General features: G+C 37.4%; 1 protein-coding gene across 1 annotated transcript in view; it reads left to right on the forward strand.

Moving 5' to 3' along the window:
* The first annotated feature begins 3,615 nt into the window (after window positions 1-3,615).
* Window positions 3,616-16,495, forward strand: part of LOC122815401 (mucosal pentraxin-like) — a 55,761-nt gene continuing 42,881 nt past the window's right edge. Inside the window, exon 1 of the mRNA XM_044087868.1 lies at window positions 3,616-3,836. Coding sequence (XP_043943803.1) covers window positions 3,705-3,836 — 132 coding nt within the window. The 5' untranslated portion in view covers window positions 3,616-3,704. The remainder of the gene's footprint in view (window positions 3,837-16,495) is intronic.

Here is a 16,495-nt window from a genome sequence, read left to right on the forward strand (position 1 = left end):
TCTTCTAAATAAAAGGTATCTGTAGCAAAATGTTAATTTAAATGGTGAAATATTGTTGAAACAAGCCAATTTGTGGATATCTTATTTTATTTACAACTTCTGTGTTTTATTTAATTTTAGCTGCCATGGGATATCAAAATGGTGATATTCTAAGTGTTGTGGAGTTTTCAATAAATCTTCATCAGATCTGCTAGGAATATATTCTTAATAAGTTGGTTGAGAGTTGTGTCTGTGATGTTGGTTCACGGTTTGTGGGCAAGAATCTTCAATCTTTCAACATGGCTACCTTGTTCAAAAGTATACTGTGACTCCCCTATGGATCAGAGGTAAACGGGTGCCTTTTCATGTATGTTCCCTTATCTGTGGAGTGGAGAAATATACACATTGCCTTGCTCAAGTTAGCATTTAAATTTATGAGTGAAGAGTAGAGGTACATTAGGCATAAAGGCGTTTTTGTCCATAATGTTCTTCCAGTGTTTCAAATTAAAAATAGATGATGATTTAACCCCTCTTCATTACAAGATTGAAGAGCCTACCAATGTTGTGGTAAGACTATAAGGAGAAACCTTGGGAATGAACATCCCTAAAGCTGCTGTCCAGTTCCTTGGGGACACTTGGAAAGCAGTTAGGCAAGCCTCTGGGGGAGCTTGTGACAGTGCTTTGTGAATGAGTGAATGGATCTTATGGGTGAGGAACCTCTAGAGGAATGGACTGCCAAAAAAATTAATTTAATTGATAAAAAAATTGTAAAAGTATGGGGGTAGTGGGAACGCATGGGGTGATGCGGCTGAGGGTCTTTTGTTTGTAACAAACTAAACTTATAGCTGCTAAATGTGGTAAGCCCTAACACAAGCAGCTAACCCCTTGAGGTAACCCCTTCCCACTGATGGAAGATATGATAATGAGGCATTCTGAGGGAGCAGCTAATGCTAATTAGTCATTTGCTCTTCTCGAGAAATCCTTGGGGGGGAAGTGATTTACAAAGATGAACAGTTCAGAGAATTGGTCTTCTGTGTAAAATGTCACAGCAATCAGCATTTATAATTACAGCCAAAATATGTCTGTCACCCATTCAAGTCAATGGGAGAGATCATGTTGCAGATGAGTTTAGCAAAGTTCAGTGCAGAGGTAGTGGAGAGGGGAGGGGTGTGCATGTGTGTATGTATATGTGTGTCTTTAAAGTTGTGAATGGATTAGGATGACTCTTGGTGTGTGTGTGTGTGTGTGTGTGTGTGTGTGTGTGTGTGTGTGTGTGTGTGTGTGTGTGTGTGTGTGTGTGTGTGTCTGCCTGAGTGTTCACAGTAGGAGGTTAGGTAGAGGGTCAAGAATGTATGTGAGTGTGTATGTGTGCGTGTGTGTGTCTGTGTGTGTTTGTGAGTGCTTTTGAGTGAAGGGGGTTTGTCATTTTGAGTGAATGTCTATGTGGGTATGGCATGTCTGTGAGTGAGTGTGTGTGTGTGTGTGTGTGTGTGTGTGTGTGTGTGTGTGTGTGTGTTTGTGTGTCTGCTTTGTGTCTGTGTGTGTCTCTGTCTATGTATGTGTGTGTGTATTTAAATGTCTGCACATGTGATGGAGAGTGAATTAGCGGGTGCCTGTGCCAATTCACGACATTGGTCACCAGTGGGAATGACCACCATAAAGCGGTCTTTAGCACTGGCGATAATTATGGACAATTCAGAGACACGCAGATTAGTCAAGCATTTGAAATTCTTTTTAAATTACAGAGATACTATTTATGCTAATTAGATATGCTAGTGTAATACCAGTAACAATATTATTGTAGTACAAGTAGTGCTGTGATTACACTGCAATATCGGGAAAAAGATAAACTTGTTCAGCACTTAGAGTGACACCTGACAATAACAGCACTTATGTGAGTTTAACAAAGGTTTGTTACACATTCTTAAGCACTGTTGCAATCAGGTCTGTCACCTAACAATAAGCAAAGACTTGTATCAGAATGTTATTAGAGGCAAGGAGAGACATTGCTGGCTGGAAAAGAGCAGTGACAGAAGGTAAAACAGACTTTGAATCTGCTAGAATTTTGCCCTGTCACACATTAACAAATGAAGCGTCTAACAGTCTTTAAAAGCTGTTTTACATTCTGCTAGAAAGACACTTCATTTCTGCCTGCTGTATCCCTCGACTGTTATTGATATTGCTTTTATTTTTACCGTATCCTTCATAACATTTTTAATTTTCTGGTAAACTATTGAAGCTTACAGTCAGTCAATAATGCCAATTGTTAGAATTTCATATTTCTTATCCAGAAAATGCATGTTGATACAACATCTGTTGTTCTATCAACTTTTTAAGTGAATTAGAGCAATATTTAAAAACGATTCCAGATTTTGATCCTTCATTCTCCCATTATGCTTGTATTTATCCAAGTTAAGCAAAACAGTTGATAGATATACTGCTTTTTATCTGACAGTGCTAAATGCTTAAAGGCTTTCAAAGCCAGAAAAACACTTCTTGATTTTACATTTTCTCGATTTTTCACCTGTAACTATTTGTACATTGAGCAGATAAAGCTCTACGTAATACAAAGAATTATGACTGGGTCTCTGATAATAAACCTGATTATATGTTCTCAGCATGGATGACCCAATTCACCTTTTGAGCAAATTTCTTGGCATGTATGCCTCAAAACACATTATAAGAGGGTTATGATCGGAGACCCCATCAAACTCCTCTATATTATTATTATTATTATTACTGCAGTGGTGGTGCTGCGGTAGCGTCGTCGCCTCACAGTAAGACGTTGTCCTATTCGATTCTCAGCTACAGTGTCTTCTGTGTGGAGACATATGTGTGAATGGGCGTACCTTCATTGAAGGTTGTGCGTCAGGGCTGGCAACTCGGCATGTAGAAATCTACTGCCAATCATTAGTGGACCAGAGTTCCCCTGTGGCGACCCCTAACCAGGAAAAGCCGAAAGACACAACAACAACATTATTATTATTGTTATTATTATTATTATTAATATTATTATTGTTGTTGTCATTGCCATTTGTTGTGTGGAGCTTTTCCTCCATGTAAATGAGCCCTGAACACTGTTGAGAAACACTGTTAACAAAATGTAATATATAACTAAGTAAATAAGTCAGTAAATAAATAAATCAAATATAACCCTTGCAATAACTGAAGTTGATTCAGTTTTAGATATGGTTGTCTACCCTTCTGAGTATAGTCTAACTAGTGGAAGCCTTTTAGAAGAATGTTTATCATCTGGCTGCATGTAACCCTACAAACGACTATTTTTGAACTTGTTCATATTAGTGCCTGCAGTGGTGTGTGGTTTGTATAACTTGAGTCATATGCTTATGACTGTGGGGTCACCTGACAGTGAAAATGATATTATTGCCAGAGTCTTATCTTTAGGACAATGCAGCTTTTGATTACTTTTGCAAACAAATATGAAAGAGTGGTCATGTGAGTACAAAAATGGCATTATGTCCTGTATGAATCTATTTACTTGTGTTTGTTTTGAGGCTGTTGGCATAGCAAATAATCTTTTGGAAAAATAACAATTTCATCATTTAACCCATATCTAACTTATTGACCTTAATTAATAATAAATGCCCATTGACTGGCAAATGGTAGACCAGCTACCCATTCAACAAAGAACACTCCTCAAAGGAACTTTGGCCTATTTTTCTCTCGTAATGCTTTGATTGAACAACCATCCCAGCCTGCTATAAATGATGCTTTTAGGACTTGAAAGCAGACTGACTGATTTATTCTCTACTTGTAAAGTATTTCATATAGAGCTTCCAGGTAGATACTTTCAAAAAGCAAAAGATTTACCAAGATTCACATGTTCTGTTGTGATGGTAAGTACCTTCTATGAATTCTCAGTATCATTTTACATAGCTGTTAATATTTGTATGGAATCCTGAGAAGTAAAAGTCATACTTGTTTTACAGAGGTAACAAGGTCTTTCAACAATAATTCTAGATATCAGAACAAACTATCAGTTCACTGGAAATATTATAGCATAGCTGTTGTTTTTTCCTTTGATAATTCTTAATTTCTCTAGGTGAATCATTTTAGGGATTTGCAGCACTAGTGAGGCTAATAACAAATTACTGCCGATGTAGTAAGATATATTGCTTAATAGATAACACTTTATAAAAGTTTAGAAAAACAGAAGTATCTCATTACAACTGTCAATTTAAGCAAATCCACTGTTTTACAAAGGGTTGCGAAGATTTGCCTTTTAATGCTGAGGTTCACATGAAGATAATGACTGTACTTATAATGTACTTAATATTGCTAGATTGTCTTTCCCTTTTTAGCTACTTGAGCAGTGAATGTTATCTGGTAGCTTCTTAGTAGCTACATGTTGTTGTTTGTCTTTTGGCTTTTCCCGGTTAGGGGTCGCCACAGCGGAACTCCGGTCCACTAATGATTGGCAGTTGTTTTTTACGGTGTCGAGTTGCCAGCCCAACACCCAACCTTCAATGAAGGCACGTCCATTCAACGCATGTCTTTCGAACAACCACTCGACCGCAGGGAGGACATGCAGACTCCACACAGAAGGCACTCCCAACCCAAGCCGAGAATCGAATGGGAGAACCTCTTGCTGTGAGGGAACAACGCCACCGCAGAAGTATAAATGGAAAATCATGGAAGTGCTGCAAAAAATACATGAAGCACAAAAAGAGAGAGAGAGAGAGAGATTCTGAGTGATGCATATCATATTCTCTTAACTGTTCATCACAGCTCTCAAACTATTACTTCCAAAATCACGGGCAAACTTACAAATAACTGGAAACAAAAGCTCCATATTAGGGACATGTTTTAAATATACTCAGGATGAAGGGTCTAACATTATTTGGGTCTCATATGAGGGCCACATTTGAGAACTGGTACCACTATGGCCTGTCATCATAGATCAGAGACATGTCCATATGTTAACAGCTTGTTTAATAAAATGTATAGGGGATTCATCAGGTTTTAATTGATCCTGTGTAGGAAACCACTAGATTATTCTGATCCCATGGAATCTGACACTTTAATTTTATTTTTTGCAGCAGATATCATATCTGCAATTGCATAAAACATGTCTCTCCTTGCCTCTAATAACATTCTGATACAAGTCTTTGCTTATTGTTAGGTTTTCACAAAATGTTTCCGTAAACACATTCACTGTAGGCAGGGTGATCACATCACCCCTAACCTAATAACAGATTATAGTAACACATTTTCCCTTAACATTTTCTGATATAATTAAATAATATCTTATTATTTCTTTTCATCTCTGACAATAATTTGAGTTCTTAAGTAGATCTGGAAGATATGATGAAAGAATTAAATAATTCAGTACTTTATATAATCTAAACTTGTGCTTATAACAAGAGCAAACCTTGAAAGCTAAGTAGTATTTGAGTACCTGTATCTATATCTATATCTATATCTATATCTATATCTATATCTATATCTATATCTATATCTATATCTATATCTATATCTATATTTATATCTATATCTATATCTATATCTATATCTATATCTATATCTATATCTATATATTTATGTGTGTGTGTGTGTGTGTGTGTGTGTATATATCTTAAACAAATTTCCCCTTGCTCAACATCTGTTTAGTCAACCACACAGATGGTCGACAGGTGTGTGAGATCTCACAGTTCTCGGGGTAAGGAAATATGCCCTTTCTCCAAGATTGAGTGATCTTGGAGTTAGTGTATATAATTAGCAGGTGGTTTGGGGGGCACAGCACCCACATAGTGGGGATGGTCAGAAAGGCTTGCCTCCTGCAAAATAACAGTCTACTTTTTTTTAATTTGTTTTGCATGTGCTGAGATTTTTGCTCTGCACATGTGTATTAGTGTGTTGACATTTGCAAAGTCAACTTTTTGTAGTTGGGCTTGTGAATGTTTAAATGTTCAATGTTTGTGTCAGTAGAACTATAATATACGTGTGTGTGTGTGTGTGTGTGTGTGTGTGTGTGTGTGTGTGTGTGTGTGTGTGTGTGTATTTATATTTATATACATATAGATATACTGGGATTCCACTCTATTTTTTAATTACACCAAATATTGTTTTGTTGTTCGATTTACCACTATAGGTATATCTTTCCAGTATGGATATCAGTTATACATAAAGCCATCTGGAAAGTATGTATGCATGTGTTTATTTGTCTTTGTCTACTGGAACAATGTGACTGAGCAAAATCTTTTTTCAGCATTTCCCCATGGAGAAAAATTTCAATTTACATGCAGTACAGCTGTATAGGCAGCTAGAATGAACTAACAGTAAATGTTTACCATTAAACTCTATATAATGAATGACATTTACAGCATGTTAAATTTGCACACATATATACAGAACTTTCAACATTATTTTACAGTGTATGCATATAGCCAGATTGTAATTTCATCACATAAATTGCAGATGAGGCATATGCATATGCATCTTTTATCCAAACAGTTACTTGTAAAGAAGAGATAAAGTGTAATGATTTTACAGTATTTGTTTGATTTGGCTACATAAGGATGGGAGTTAGTAATGGGGTGGTACAAGGACCAGTCTGTTTTATTGATACATAGGATTTCTTTGGGATTTTAAATTATAAATGAAATAAGATCAAAATAATTAGAGAGGTAAGTAATGGGACTGAGACAAGTGCAGGATAATTTTGTTGACAGGTATCTTTTTAATGAAATTTTAAGTTGTAGATGAGATTAGATACTTCTGATATTAGAATTAACAAAAAGGAACACAGTCAATAGAGTATGTTTATTCACACATAAATCCACAAGTTGTAGATGAGATTAGATTCTTCTGATATTAGAATCCATCAAAAAGGAATGCTATCAATGGAGTATGTACCGGTTTATTCACTCTGAGGATTTATGTGTGAATAAACCGAAGTGTACTCCATTGGCAGCATTCCTTTTTTGTGGAATCTATTAGTTCGTGAAAGGTCTTGTTCATGCTTGAATACTTCTGATATTACTTGGAACAGAGTTTCACAATTTAGCAATATATACAGAGTGCATTTAGTTACTATTGTGATGTTTAGATTTTGAGTGAGAAGTGAATGTTAGTTTAGTGAGTTGAGTTCTCTGTGGGGTGTGGACCACCAAATAACTGATGGCACAGTATTTGTCAGGGCTGTATAGGATGTTATGGGCAGTCTTAATAAGAGTGTAGGCAAAGAGATTGAGTACTCTGAGCCAATTGAAGGACTTATGTATGAAATGGTGATGGGTTAATTTAATGCGGTTACTTGCAAACTTCACAGTTTCATTACAAGATTGCTCCACTGATACTAAATGAGAGGACTGTAGGTTAGTTAAAATTGATGATGCATGAAAGTGGACTTTAACAGAGGCTAGCTCTATGAAACAGAGAAATGGAGGCCTGAGTTAATCACAGTAAACACAGAACAGCTGCTGGGGAACTGGAGAAGTCAGTTGGAGAGAGAAGAATGAAGAGGCATTCTTGTGATATGTTGTAGCACACATTAAAATCCCTCCAACACGAAAAGAGTATAAGTATAGCAGAAAGAGTTTTACTACTTTGAGACTTGTTTGGCTGTATAATTCTAATCAAGCAACATGCATGAGCTCTGAACTCACTTTCCAAAGAACAAAACAAGCTGGCAATAACCACAGCTGATTAGCCATTTATCATCCATTACTGTATTGCTAGGGCAAAACTGAAATTGATAGCATTTAAAAACAAACACTTGCATTTTGAGTTAATATTTGCATGCAAGGTACTGTAGAAAACATTCAGGCAACCATAAAGCATAAATACATTATAAATTGTTCTCCTTTCCTAATGCTTTAATAATGTTTTTGCTTGACATTAGAATGGTTTATTTCTGAGTCTATCGTTATTTTTCCAGTTATTTTATCTGATTATCCCAGTCTCACTACTAAAGAATGAGTGAATGGCCTTCAGTCATTTCATCTCCCGCAATCTGAGTACATTTTCTTCCACACTGAGAAACTACAAAACACAGCCAACTTTCACAATAGAGTTCTGCAGATATCTCATCAATCGTGCATTCTGTGCAGTATTTGCCAAAACTTTAAAAATAATATTTTATATTTAATAACATAGTTCTGCACACTTTAGTTGGAGCAGCCTCTACTGATATTTGATATTCTTACACAGTACCTCACTTTTACAATCACAAATTCCTTCTTACACCCCACCCCCACACATGCTCATGCTCAGCCAACCTCTTCTTACAAATTTCTATTGGTAGCAGGATCCGGGTCTATATTAGAAGATTGAATGTTTAGGTGATCGAACACCTAAACATCAATCTTCTAATATCGAAAGCAAAAAATGGCAAACGGCCGATTTAATGCAGGGACAGATTTCCCTTGGCTGTTCGCCAGATTTTGCCATTTCCTATACTATAGAGCGATCTTGGAGTTGGTATATTTAGTTAGGGGGTGTGGGGGGCAAAGCCCCCCACTTACTTTGGATGTAAAGTTTTGTTTTGTTTTAGTGGCCAAAGGACGTGTTTCCCTGGGAAGTTTGCTGTTTTCAGATTCGATATTAGAAGATCGATGTTTAGGTGTTCGATCACCTAAACATTCGATCTTCTAATATAGACCCACTGGATCCACAGCAGCTGTAGCTTTTCCTACAGTATCTAACTGTACCATCTGTATTACCACTGAGACATGATTGTGTTTAAGACCTAGCAATGGAATATTAATTTAGGGCAACAATTTCTATGCACATTATGTACAGTAATCAAAGACATTTAGAGCATGCTTACTGCAGAAACAGAAAGCTGCTAGCAGTATGTGTAAAAATGCTAGGTGAATCAATGTGGACAAGAATTTCCACTGTTGTGAGAATTGCTTGTGATCACGAACATTTGCAGGTGTTTAATAAAAAATGAATATGGTGTTATTTGGTTTACTTACTCAGAGAAGTAGGTGAGCTTCTATCTGTCATGATCTATGCTAAACTGGATCATGTTGGTGGTGACTGTGTCAGACAAAGATAAAGTAGCTCTCCTAGGTCCTGTTGCTAACTTAATGACAAAAAATGTGACTTTATTTATGATAATAGGATGTGTGTTTATTTGTAGGCAGTCAGTGCCTAATTTTACAAACAAAATTTGTTTGTAGTGCAGGGTAGGTGCAAATTCCTTGTTTGGATGACAGATATAATTTTGGGTCTGTTTAAAACTGAAGTTATGATAATTGTACATAGTGTATTTTTTTGTGTCTTTCGGCTTTTCCCGGTTAGGGGTCGCCACAGCGGAACTCCGGTCCGCTAATGATTGGCAGTAGACTTTCACGTGCTGGCTTGCCGGGCCTAACGCACAACCTTCAACGAAGGAAGTCCCATTCACGCATGTTGACACACAGAAGATGCTCTAACTGAAAATCGAACGGGCAACGTCTAACTGTGGGGTGACAACGCTACCGCAGCACCACCACCGAGGGTATAATTGTACAATTGTACATAGTGTATAATCAGCCAAAATTATTAGAACTTGCAGTACCAGTAATCGTTGAACTGCTATTTCAAGTTCTGGTTGAACAATGCAAAACTATTTGTTTGCAAAATAATCATTCATTTGACTTGAAGCTTTTTAATAAATATTGCAGATGGCAGGGTGTTGCAATATAAGTTATTCCAGGGATGAGTTTTATAACATGGAATACCAGCAGTTTAACCACTCTGTTTAAGTAGGCTAAAGTATTTACTTAGCAAGGAAACTTGCAATTCTGGTCATTGCAGTGCAACAAAGAGCAGGAGCACAACTTACAGAACAGAGTGGTGTCTTTCTTTGGAGAGTTAAGAAAAGAGGAGCAATGATTTAATTTCTAAGATGTGCCCCTTTACAGCTATGTGGGAGTGAAAGGTTATTTAGGAGCAGTGTTGGTAATATATATTTTTCATATTTTCCTGGCTGCATTTAGAAGGAAATGCAGTGTGTGTGTGTGTGTGTGTGTGTGTGTGTGTGTGTGTGTGTGTGTGTGTGTGTGTGTGTGTGTGTGTGTGTGTATGTGCGGGTATGTATGGTATTGTGACAGGTATAGCAAACTTAAGATATAGGCCCAGAAAGCCTTTTATACCACGTATGGTAAGGTACTTAGCTCCATGTACTAAAGTAGTGGGTCTTACTTCAGTTTTTGATATTAAGCTGCTGAAGTAGGTATAATCTGAGCTCACATACATAATCATAGGATCATAGGAATTGCAAGATGTGCAAATTTATAAATCATTCACACCTTGCTAATATCCACTTTAAGATGTACATTCTACTTTTATAGAGGCAAAATAGATCCATCAGGAGGAATAAATAGACAGATGATCATATAATCATCAAGGTTCATCTTGAAGGATGCAGGGCTGTCACTCCAGTTTACATTTAAGGCAATTTGTTAAAGAGAGAGGATAAACTTTGTGTAATATCTGCCCAACAACGTTTTATTTAAATGTTGCTGGATATCTAAACTATTACTTCAAATATTTATGGAGCTGTTTGTCTGACAGGGGTACAACAAAACAAGGAGGGTTGAGTACTTAATGGCTCAAATGAGAGACATAGATCTCCATGGAGGAATCTATAAGAAACAGAATATAGGTGTAGGGCTTCAAGCCTGTCTTGGTAGTTAAGAGTCTTTAGACCAATAATTTTGTTACTTACAATCTAGTATTATATTAACAATTTAAGAGGAAAGTAACTCTGACCCCTGTTTGGGGACTGAACCCATGACCCCTCACATTCTGTGTAGTTGTTACTTTGTAAATTGTTAATCCAATCCTAGGCTCATGGCTTGTACTGCATTGGATGCTTACGTGTTTTAAAAATCACCTTCATGGTGGTTTCCTAGTTGAAGGGAAAAAATGCTCTTGGGAGAAACCAGTTGTATAACTGTCTAGAGACTTCTCTTTGGTCCAGTGGCATTGACAACCACACATAATGCAGGGGTGGGGGTCTCCTCCAGACAAGGCTTAGGGTTTTCCTTTCCTGTTGAGTCTTATATACGTAATATATATATGTGTGTGTGTGTGTGTGTGTGTGTGTGTGTGTGTGTGTGTGTGTGTGTGTGTGTGTGTGTATGTGTGTGTGTGTGTGTGTGTGTGTGTGTGTGTGTGTGTGTGTGTTTGTGTGTGAGAGATAGAGAGAGATAAATAGCTATAGATAGATATTTAATGCAATGAGGTCATGAAAGCTCAGAAGAGGAGCATGCTCTTTTGCTGAGGATGTGTGAGATGGAAGTGAGAATTATTATATTCTATTCCTCCTCTATACCCCCCCAAAACAAAACAAAACAAAACTTACTTTGTTTCTTTAAGCATTATAAACATTGTAATGTCATGGTTCAAGTTACTGATGTTTTGTTGCAGGTGGTGGTGCTGCGGTAGCGTTGTCGCCTCAGTTAGATGCTGCCCGTTCGATTCTCAGTTAGAGCGTCTTCTGTGTGTCGACATGCGTGAATGGGCGTTCCTTCGTTGAAGGTTGTGCGTTAGGCCCAGCAAGCCAGCATGTAAAAATCTACTGCCAATCATTAGCGGACCGGAGTTCCACTGTGGCGACCCCTAACCGGGAAAAGCCGAAAGACACAACACAACCATTGTAAATATTTTTATAACAGTATTGTAATATGATTATTCTAGATATGCCCTTTGCTGGGTTTTCACCTTATTCTGTAAGTGCTTCCTTTTTTAATGTTTTATTATGGTTGTATATATTTACATTGTTGAATGTATATTCCCATGCAGAGTCTGAATGTGGTTCATTGAGATTAGTGTTCTACCTTGGTAAATCAAATAAATAAAATTAAATAAAATAAATTAAAATTAAATAAATGTACTTATGTATGTAAGTGTGTATATATATGTGTGTGTGTGTGTGTGTGTGTGTGTGTGTGTGTGTGTGTGTGTGTGTGAGTGTGTGTGTGTGTGTGTCTAGATAGATATACACACATACATAAACAACATTGATAGATAATAACTTGGATAACTAGTGGAATAAAATTTTGAATTACACAAAATTAGAGAAATTAGATTGTATGGCTGGTCAGACAGAACATTTTATTGCATTTATATAATTATAATCTCTTTGTATCTCTGCTGAAATACAGAATTGCAATGAGTAGTGGCAACTAATGTGAAAGCATCAACTAATTTAGGACCTTAGAATCTTTACTAACTACTAGCAAGTGGAACAGTGATTTGGGCAGTATGTTTTTTGATATTGAGAGTGCGGTGGAAATCACCCACACTTTGATGGCAGTCTCATATGCAACAGGCAGTCAATGTAGACTCTGCAAAAAAGATGGTATATAGGTCCTTTTAGGTAACTAAAGTTGAAATGATGTGTTCACAGTTTTGTACCAGGTATCAAAATGACTTCCGCAAGGTACTAGGTATAGAGAATAATATTTTTCTAAGCAGGAATTAATGAAACATAGCAAGACTTGTAGTTTGTTCTTGAGATAAGATACTTTATAGAGAAGTTTCTAAGATGAAAAACATGCTGAATGTGTAGACATGGTGACCTAATCTGAAAAGATAAGGATGTTCTAAAGAAACAGTCCCAGATTCTTCACTATATAATACAAATTTAAATATTTCCAATTCAGACAAATATCAAAGAGTGCACAATTAACTATTGAGCCATGGTGGAACAAAGGGTAAACTATCAGCAGATTTGTTTTGCTGCAGTTTAATCTCATCCTCAAAACCAATATTCAGTCTGTTATTTCCGAAAGACAGCCGGCACAGTTTCCTAAACAGGGACAAAGGGCATGTTGACTGGTGCACACCTCATCTCCAAATTGCTGGTTATGATTGAAAAGCTATCCCTACACCATCAATGAAATGACTTACTTCCATTTATTTTTACACTGCACTTGACCTTTTCTGTGATCCCTTTAAAAAGCATGCCTCACTAGTAAATTTTTTTTAATCATTGAGCATTTGCTTTTACTTACAAAAGAAGGGAACTGTGCAGTATTACAATGCTGTAGTCACTACTGGCTGATAGTATTTATTGTTTTGACTGGCTGCTTGGTTTTTCTGAACTGCATTTGCTAATTTTACTTGTGAGAGAAGATAAATATGCATTATCACAATGCTGTAGTCACTACTGGCTTGTGGTATTAAATGTTTTGACTGGCTGCTTGGTTGTTCTGAACTGCATTTGCTGTGTCTACTTGAGAGAGAAGGGAAAGTGCATTATTGCAATGCTGTAGTCACTAGTGGCATGTGGTATTGTTTTGACTGGCTGCATGGTTGTTCTGAACTACATTTGCTGTTTTCACTCATGAGAGAAGGGAAATGTACATTATTACAATGCTGTAGTCACTGCTGGCATGTGGTATTAATTGTTTTGACTGGCTGCATGGTTGTTCTGAACTGCATTTGCTGTTTTTACTTGTGAGAGAAGGGAAATGCACATTATTACAATGCTGTAGTCACTACTGGCGTATGATATTAATTGTTTTGACTGGCTGCTTGGTTGTTCTGAACTGCATTTGCTGTTTTTACTTGTGAGAGAAGGGAAATGTGCATTATTCCAATGCTGTAGTCACTACTGACTTGTGGTATTAATTGTTTTGACTGGTTGCTTGGTTGTTCTGAACTGTTTTATTTGGTATTGTGTTCCATGTATCAATGCCTACCTATGCTGAGCTGATGAATACTGTATACCTGGGTGTCCACTTTCTGGAAAAACTGCTGAGTTATCATTAGCATAAGACTGCAAACCCACATCATATCTCCTGATGATCTCCATCCTGGAAAAAGCATGCACATCTGCTGCATCAGGGATAACTTTGTTAAAAGAGGATTGATCATCATTTCTTTTACTAAGCCAGGAAGCCCTCTAATATTCAACGTCTCCTGAACTATTTACACAATTACATGATTGCCAGTATTTCTGTAGTCTGTCTGGACTTGTGGAATGCCAGGATCAGACAACAGAACATAAGTCTCACAAACTGGATAATTCTCAACAACCTTCAAGGTGGCAGGTAAGCTGAAGTCAGACCATAAAATAGACTAGTCATCTTTCTCTGTTGTAATGACACAGTGCAATGTCCATAACATTTATTTCTCATTTGTCATCAATGAAATGTACATACTCTTCACAATATGTTTGAGAATTATTGGATTTCTTATGAAGCCAGACAGGGCAGCACAGCACAGCACATCATGGGACAGTTAAGCTGGTGTATTCCTTGTGCTGTAATTTTCTGTGCTATATTTTTCTAATGGCCTTCATGGGGGATTTAAAATGTTTATCCAGAATATGAGAACGTTGGTCTACTTGAAGCCACTGAAAGTCTGTTACGTGACAAATCACAAAACTGAGTTTCATGAAAACTGCATTCAATAATATCTGCAGTATTAAGTGAAAAAGTATAATGGCACCTGATTATATAAAAAGCATACAGGAAACCTTATGTAAAGCTTTTTTTAGAAGACAAGCAGCTCACCTGTACCTCATATAGAGGATTTAACTCCACCCCCTAATTTAATTAGAAGATTTGCAAGATCACATGATCCTGGGTAAAAGACATTATTCCCTCTTCTGCAGCACTGTGAGACCGCAAGTGTTTACTGGTTGTTTTAATTTTCTCTTCACTTTAATGTTCTTATTTATTAATATTTTACTATTGAAGTCCACTACTTCTACTTCTCTCACCACTGTATATTCCCCAGATTCACTCCTGTCTGACTGCTGCCTCATTTGTCACTACTAATCTACTCCTGTCTAGCTACATCTGCTCAGTTATGCCCCAGAAGTCCTCTCCCATCTGACTCTGTATTCTTCTATTATGGCCCCTTCTGCTAACTTCTGAGAGCTGGTGAACTTTGTTCATAATAGCTATACACATGTAACTATGAAACGGCATTTTTGAAAGTACATTTCTATTGAGGCATTTTATCTAGCAATATGGGACTTCAGGCTTGTTACTATACATTTTAAATTGCTGTAGAACTTTGACAGACATGTTGTTACTTAATGCACAGTTGGCATATTCAGCAAGTCACTTCAACAATGTTCCATGTCTCAGCTACTGTAAATATTGTAAGGGTGACATTTCTGATGTCTTAGCTGATGTAGATGCAGGTGGAAATTCATCTTCATTTCCATTCAGCACTTTGAGGTAATTTTTCAGCATGCTGGCTGAATGATTCTTGAGATACTTCTCTGTATATTTCCCTGGATGTTATTTTTATAGCTTCACTTACCACATCTATAATTCTAAAAGCACCAGTGAGTCCTTGTTACATTGGTTGAGACATGCCATGGGAGTCATAAAGGCTACCACTAAGTGTACGCTTAGTGTACACTTTTTGTAGTCAAGAGCATCCCTACCACATTGCTTGTGCTATCTTTTCACTCAGAAAGGCGACACTAATTAGTGTAGACTTTGTAGTAACCTGTATGAATTCCAGCCATAGTCACATTGGACAGATGACATATATTTATTCCAAACAGCTTCTCATCTGTATTTCAAATTATAAATTACTTTGGTCAATCATTTCTCCTCATCACAACTGCTTCTGGATGCTTTTCTTCAGATCTTTGCTGAATTCCCATTTCATCCTTTTAGTTAAAGAATTCTTCTTCTTCTTCTTTCGGCTTTTTCCCGGTTAGGGGTCGCCACAGCGGATCACCTTGTCCGCACATTAATTGGCAGTGGAGTTTTACAGTGTCGAGTTGCCAGCCCGGCGCCCAACCTTCCACAGAAGGCACACTCACACGCACACCTAGGGCCAATTTAGAGTGTCCAATCCACCTGCAGCATGTCTTTGGGATGTGGGAGGAAACCGGAGCACCCGGAGGAAACCCACGTGACCACAGGGAGGACATGCAGACTCCGCACAGAAGGTACCCCAGCTGAGGATCGAACTGGAGAACCTCTTGCTGTGAGGTGGCAATGCTAACCACTGCACCACCGTGGCCGCCCCTTTTAGTTAAAGAATAAGGACTTATTTTATTCCCGGATTGGCATAATACATTTTCTGTCTTGACTGAATCTGTTTCATATCCTGAAAATGATTCTCAGGCATCAGCAATGAATTCCATATGGGAATCCTTCCATTAGTATACAGTTCATAAGTAATTGAACTTGTAAATGACCAACACCTTGCAGAGAAGTTTTTTTATATTCTACTAATGCTAGAAGACAGTCCCAAGAGTTGTTCTAAACTACATTTGCTGTTTATTAACTTTTCACTATTAAATTGCACTACTTTGACTTCTCTCACCACTTTATAACTCTAAATGCAGAGTGATTTACTTTTTATAGACTTTTTGCTCCTGTTCTCCTGCTTCCACAATGACTATAACTTCTCCTTCTAGTGATCCAGTTGGCCTGTTCATTCATTCTCAAGAAGTCTAAAGGTCAGGTGGTGGAGATGGGAGGGATGACATGCAGCGGGCATATATAAGAATGTGTTTCCTGCACTGGATCACTCTACAACCTTGTCCAACTAAAAGCAAGGCATGTTCAAGAATCCC

Source organism: Protopterus annectens, chromosome 11.part0, assembly GCF_019279795.1.
Source record: "Protopterus annectens isolate FY-2018-M chromosome 11.part0, PAN1.0, whole genome shotgun sequence".
Lineage (NCBI taxonomy): Eukaryota > Metazoa > Chordata > Ceratodontiformes > Protopteridae > Protopterus > Protopterus annectens.